This window comes from Rhea americana, unplaced genomic scaffold (assembly GCF_003343005.1).
Source record: "Rhea americana isolate MKP2758 unplaced genomic scaffold, rheAme1 scaffold_1093, whole genome shotgun sequence".
Lineage (NCBI taxonomy): Eukaryota > Metazoa > Chordata > Aves > Rheiformes > Rheidae > Rhea > Rhea americana.
The window spans coordinates 98-6,241 of record NW_028185143.1 but is presented as its reverse complement, the minus strand read 5'-3'; the positions used below and the strand labels follow the sequence as shown (position 1 = coordinate 6,241).

Sequence of the window (6,144 nt, the reverse complement as noted above, 5' to 3'; positions counted from 1 at the left end):
GAGGCGCACTGGGCTGTACTGGGCTCCTAGTAGGAGCTTTACTGGGGTTTGCCGGGGGGGGGGAAGGAGACGGGGGTCCCCACGCTGCCCCCCCTGCCCTGAGCTGGCAGGCGGGTGCCCCATGGGGCCACCCCAGGGTGCGGAGCAGCAGAGCCAGGGACGGGCTGGCTGTGGGGGTGGGGGGGGTGGACCCGCCCCCGGGGGTGTTTTCCCGTCCCCATCCCCCCCATCCCCCCCCATCCCCAGCGTGCGGTGGGGCCGCCGCGCCGCCCCGCTAACCCGCCCCACGGCCTTTGCACGCAGCCACTGCATCCAGCAGATCCTCGAGGCCGTGCTGCACTGCCACCAAATGGGGGTCGTCCACCGGGACCTCAAGGTGAGCTCGGCCGCCCCCCACCAACCCATTTTTTTTCCCTTGCAATTGGCTTGATTTCCCCCCTCCCCCAACTTTGGTGTCCCATTGGTGGGACGTGGGGCAGGGGATCACGCTGGGAGGTGGCTCTGCAGCTTGGATACGGGGTCGTGCCGAGCTGGGACGTGGCTCGTGGTGGGACACAGTGATGGAGCCAAGCTCCGGGGCACTGGGTGCAGTAGACGGACAGGGCTGGGAGCAACACGGTTGCCATGCCGGGGCGAACGGTGGTGGAGCTGGGCTGCCGGATGTGGGGTCATGCTGGATACAGGGACAGCCCTGGGGTGTGGGGTCACGCTGGGCTGCAGCGATGGAGCTCAGCTATGGGATGCGGGGACATGCTGGGATGCTGTGCTGGAGCTGGGACACAGTGTGATACAGTGATGGAGCTGGGCTGTGGGGTCACGCTGGGATGCAGTGATGGAGATGAGACCTGGTGTCCCTGAGATGTGGTGATGGAGCTGGGTTGTGGGGTCATGCTGGGATGCAGTGATGGAGATGAGAGCTGGTGTTGTCCCTGAGATGTGATGATGGAGCTGGGCATGGGGTCATGCTGGGATGCAGCGATGGCGATGAGAGCTGGTGTTGTCCCTGAGATGTGATGATGGAGCTGAGCTATGAGATTGTGCTAAGAGACAGTGATGGAGCTGGGCTATGGGGTCGTGCTGGCATTCAGTGATGGAGATGAGACCTGGTGTTAGCCCAGCTTCACCACCACATCTGAGGGACATGGGGTCACACTGGGATGCAGCGATGGAGAGAGACCTGGTGTTGTCCTTGAGATGTGGTGATGGAGCTGGGCTATGGGATTGTGCTAAGAGGCGGTGATGGAGCTGGGCTATGGGATCATGCTGGGATGCAGTGATGGAGATGACACAAAGTGTCATCCCTGGAATGTGGTGATGGAGCTGTGATATAGGGTTGTGCTGGGATGTGGTAATGGAGCTGGGCTATGGGGTCATGCTGAGATGCTGTCGTGAAACTGGACTGTGAGATCATGCTGGGAAATGGAGTTGGCTGGAATGTGGTGATGGAGCTGGGCTGCGGGGTTGTCCTTAGATGCAGTGATATGGTCGGGCTGTGCGGTCATGCTGGCACATGGTGATGGAGCTGGGATTGAGCTGGGGTGCAGTGATTTAGCAGGGTTATGGGCTTGTATCGGGATGCAGTGATGGAGCTGGGCTGCGGGATCRTGCTGGGATGCGGTGATGGAGATGAGCCATGGCATCGTGCTGGGATAGTGATAGAGCTGGGATATCGGTTGTGCTGGGATGTGATAATGAAGCTGGGATATGGGGTTGTGCGGGGATGCCTGACTGGAGATGGCCATGGGGTTGCGCTGGGATGTGGTGGTGGAGCTTGGCTGAGGGCTGTGGCTGGGTGGAGTGATAGAGCTTGGATAGGGGTTTGTGCAGGGATCTGGTAAGGCAGGTGCAGGATGTGCCCACGCTGGGGTGCAGCGACGGAGATAAGACATGGCGTTGTACCTGGGATGTGGTGATGGACCAGGGATATGGGGTCAGGTTGGGATGTGGTGATGGAGCTAAGCTATGGGATCATCCTGGAATGCAGTGATGGAGCTGAGCTATGGGACCTGCTGGGATGCAGTGATGGCGCTGGGACCTGGGAGGATTGCGCTGGGATGTGGTGATGGAGATGAAACGTGGTGCTGTCCCTGGAAGGTGGTGATGGAGTTGAACTATGGGGTTGTGCTGGGATGCAGTGGTGGARCTGGGCTACGGGGTTGTCCTTAGAGGGAGCGATGGAGCTGGGCAATCGGGTCATGCTGGGATGTGGTCTCGGAGCAGGGACGGGGGAGTCATATGTGGGTGTGATGATGGAGCTGGACAAGTGGATTTGTGCTGGAACATAGTGATGGAGCCGGACCTGGGGTCATGCTGGGATGGAGCTGGGCTAGAGGTTGTGCTGGCACGTGATGGAGCTGGGACGTGGGCTTGTATTCGGAGGCGGTGGTGGAGCTGGGCTGTTGGAAGCGGGATCGTGCTCGGACGCGGTGCTGGAGCCGGCCTTCAGCACGCCAYGGCGCGCCGCTGGAGACGGGGCCGGGCTCCTCCTGCCGCGCCAGCCGTGTCATTGCAGCGCGCTGGGTCGCCCCGCCTGGGCGCCGGGCCCCGGCGTTGCTGGACCGGCGTCGGGAAGGCGCCGTTCGCCCTGAAGTCAGGCTCGGATCGGAGCCGGCGCGGCTCGCGGGCTGCAGGGTTGTGCCACCCCTTTCGGACGTGCACTCATCCAGCTGGATTTCAGAGCGGCGCGGGGAGGCAGAGGGGTTTAGCCGGCACGGGTGGCACCCAGCAGCTCCGGCGCCGGGCKCAATCGTGGTTCTCCAACCCGTTGCTGCAAAACGTTGTTTTTTGTTTTTTTTTCCTCCCCTTCGGCTCCACTCTGCTTCGCCGTCGCTCCTTCTCCCGCGCCSTGCGATGCCGCTGCGGCGGCAGCCGGAGAACCTGCTCCTGGCCAGCAAATGCAAAGGGGCGGCCGTGAAGCTGGCTGACTTCGGCCTCGCCATCGAGGTGCAGGGGGATCAGCAGGCCTGGTTCGGTGAGTGGCGCCGCGCGCCCCCTCCGGCGCCCGCCGCGGCCCTGCCCCGCGCCCGCTCACCTCCCGCCTCTCTCCGGCTCCAGGCTTCGCCGGCACGCCCGGCTATCTCTCCCCCGAAGTCCTGCGCAAAGAAGCCTACGGCAAACCGGTGGATATCTGGGCATGCGGTAAGAGCTGGTCTCCATCCCGGTCTCCATGCCGGTCTCCGTCCCGGTCTCCGTCCTGGTCCTCATCCCAATTTTCATCCTGGTTCCTCTCCTGGGTCCCCATCTTGTCCCCTTCTTTGCCCCATCCTCATTCATGGTCTCCATCTCAGTCCCATTCCTCTCCCCATCTCAGTCCCACCCTGGTCCTCATCTTGGTGCCATCTCAGTTCCCATCATGGTCCCCATCCCAGTCTCCATCTCAATTCCCATCCCATCCTCTTCCTCGCTCCATCTCAATCCCAGTCCCCGGTCCCCATCTCAATCCCAGTCCCCATCTCCATCTCTGTTCCCCATCTTGGTTCCCATCTCCATCTCCATCCCCCATTCTGGTCCTCATCCCTTTCCCCATCCTGGTCCCCATCTCCATCCTGCTCCCCATCCTGGTCCTCATCCCCGTTTCCCATCCTGATCCCCATCTCCATCCCACTCCCCATCCCGGTTCTCATCCCCGTTCCCCATCCCCTTCCCCGTTCCCCATCCCAGTCCCTTCCCCTTACTCCCCCCCCAGCCGCTTGTCCCGCTCTCCGGGACCGTGCCGCTGGCAGAGCCGGCCAGAGAAGGGGGCAGGGAATACGGCCGGCTGGGGCGCTCGGGGCCGGGGCGGGGAAGAGGACGCCTCGGGGCCGACCCTCAGCCCGCTCCCCGCCTCGCCCCAGGCGTCATCCTCTACATCTTGCTCGTGGGCTACCCGCCGTTTTGGGACGAGGACCAGCACAAGCTCTACCAACAGATCAAGGCCGGCGCCTACGACGTAAGTGCCCGGGCGCCGCGCGGCCCCGAAGACCGGCCTCGTATCTCCACTTCCTCCTCTTGGAGTCCCCCCGCCGCCCGCGTGCCGCCCAGCTCGCTCACTCGGGTCTTCCCGTGGCTCCCCTAGGCTGTTTTCCGCTTGCCTGTGTGTTTGGGCACGGCATGACGTTAACTCTGGAACCTAATAAGCAATGCCGCGTCCGCTTGTGGCTGGCGGAAGGCGGGAGCCTCCAGCTGCATCTCCGGTGGCCCCGGGGATGGGTGAGGAGGCCGGAGTGACGCGGCCGTCGCTCTCCTCCCGCCGCGGGGCTGCCGTTCCCCCGGCTGTGACCGGCTCCTGGCCCCCRGCCCTTGTGTCTCGCCCGCAGTTCCCGTCTCCCGAGTGGGACACGGTCACCCCCGAAGCGAAAAACCTCATCAACCAGATGTTAACCATCAACCCCGCCAAGCGCATCACAGCCCACGAAGCCCTCAAGCACCCATGGGTCTGCGTAAGTAGCTGCCACCCACCCAGCGGAGCCCCCGAGTCYTGCCCGGGGCCGGAGGGGCGCCCGCGGCGCCGGCTCCTTGTTCTTACCCACCGTCTCTCCCGCAGCAACGCTCCACCGTGGCCTCCATGATGCACAGGCAGGAGACGGTAGAGTGTCTGAAGAAGTTCAACGCCCGGAGGAAGCTCAAGGTGAGGTCCTGAGAGGCCATCGCGGCTGTGCCCGGCGCTTTCCAGTGTGGCATGGGCCCATCCTGGTGGTGCCCGGTGTGGCACGGTCCCATCCTGGCCGTGCCGCAGTGCTTCTCCATGTAAACCAGTCCCGTCCTGGCCATTCCCAGTACCTCATGGTCCCCTCTTGGCCATGCCCTGGTTCTTCATGTAACGCAATCCCATCCTGACCATTCAAGAGTGCAGTCCAACCCCATCCTGGTGGTCCTGGGGTGGTGTGATCCCACCCTGGCCMTGTTCCAGAGCTTCTCCCTGCAGCCCAGTCCCACTTCGGTGGTGCCCAGTGCAGCACAGTCCCATCTTGTCCAAACTTGGTGCTTCTTCCTGTAGCCCCGGCCCGTTCTGGCTGTGCCCGGAGTGACTCTGTCCCACCCTGGCCAAGCCTGCTGTTCCTCCAYGAAGTCCAGTCCCATCCTGGCAGTGCCCAGGACCCTGGGCACGGTCCCATCCTGGTGATGCCTTGATGCTTCTCTATGTAACCCAGTCCTGTCCTGGCCGTCTGCGATGTGGCATGGTCTCATCCTGGCCATGCCGCAGTGCTTCCCCCATGTACCATGGTCCCATCCTGGTGGTGCCTAGCATGGCACGGTCCCATCCTGGCCAAGCTTGGTGCTTCTGCATGTAGCACAGTCCCACCTCGGTGGTGCCGGTGTGACGTGGTCCCATCCTGGCCAAACTCGGTGCTTCTCCATGAGGTCCAGTCCCAAGATGGCCAAGCCTGCTGCTTCTCCATGAAGCCCAGTCCCATCCTGGCGGTGCCCAGGGTGGCACGGTCCCATCTTGGTGATGCCTTGATGCTTCTCTATGGAACCCYGTCCCATCCTGGCCATCCGCCGTGTGGCATGGGTCCCATCCTGGCCAAGCTTGGTGCTTCTCCATGAGGACCAGTCCCATGCTGGCCAAGCCTGTTGCTTCTCCATGAAGTCCGGTTGCGTCCYGGTTGTTCCCAGCGCCTCACGGCCCCATCCTGCCCATACCCTGATGCTTTTTCCCCTCTCCGCCGGCGGCACGGCCGTGCCGGCCTGGCGCCCGCCGCTGACGCCTCCGCCTCTCGCAGGGCGCCATCCTCACCACCATGCTGGCCACGCGAAACTTCTCGGGTAAGCCACCGCTCGCCCCCCGCGCTGCCCCCCAACCTGCCCCCCCCAGATCTGCTCTCCTCCCTCGCCCGCCGGCTCCCGCGGCGCCCGACTCGCCGGCCGGCAGGGCCGCCCGCGCCGAGACCCGGCGCGCTCGTGGCGCCGGTGGTGGCCGGCACCTCCGGACGCCGCTGCTGTATTTTTTTATTATTATTATTATTATTATTATTTTTTCTCTCTCTCTCTCTCTCCCCCCCCCGCCGCTCTCAACCTCGCTTTTATTATTCTTTTATTTCTTTCGATTGATTGATTGATTGATTGATCGGATTTTTGTTGTTTTTTTTGTTCCCACCCACCGCTGGCGGAGAGGACGGTGCCGGCGCCTTTCTTAGCCCCCCCCCTTCCTAGCCCCATACCCGA

At 63.2% G+C, this 6,144-nt stretch overlaps 1 protein-coding gene across 1 annotated transcript; it reads left to right on the top strand.

Annotated features, from left to right (window-relative positions):
• Positions 1–304: 304 nt before the first annotated feature.
• LOC146601111 (calcium/calmodulin-dependent protein kinase type II subunit beta) lies at positions 305–5,745 on the top strand (the record flags this gene model as incomplete). The annotated part of the gene is made up of 7 exons (XM_085312113.1): positions 305–376; positions 2,869–2,971; positions 3,055–3,138; positions 3,834–3,928; positions 4,296–4,418; positions 4,523–4,606; positions 5,703–5,745. Coding segments are annotated over exons 1-7 (559 nt in total), but the record flags the coding sequence as incomplete, so codon positions are not given.
• Between the last annotated feature and the right edge of the window lie 399 nt (positions 5,746–6,144).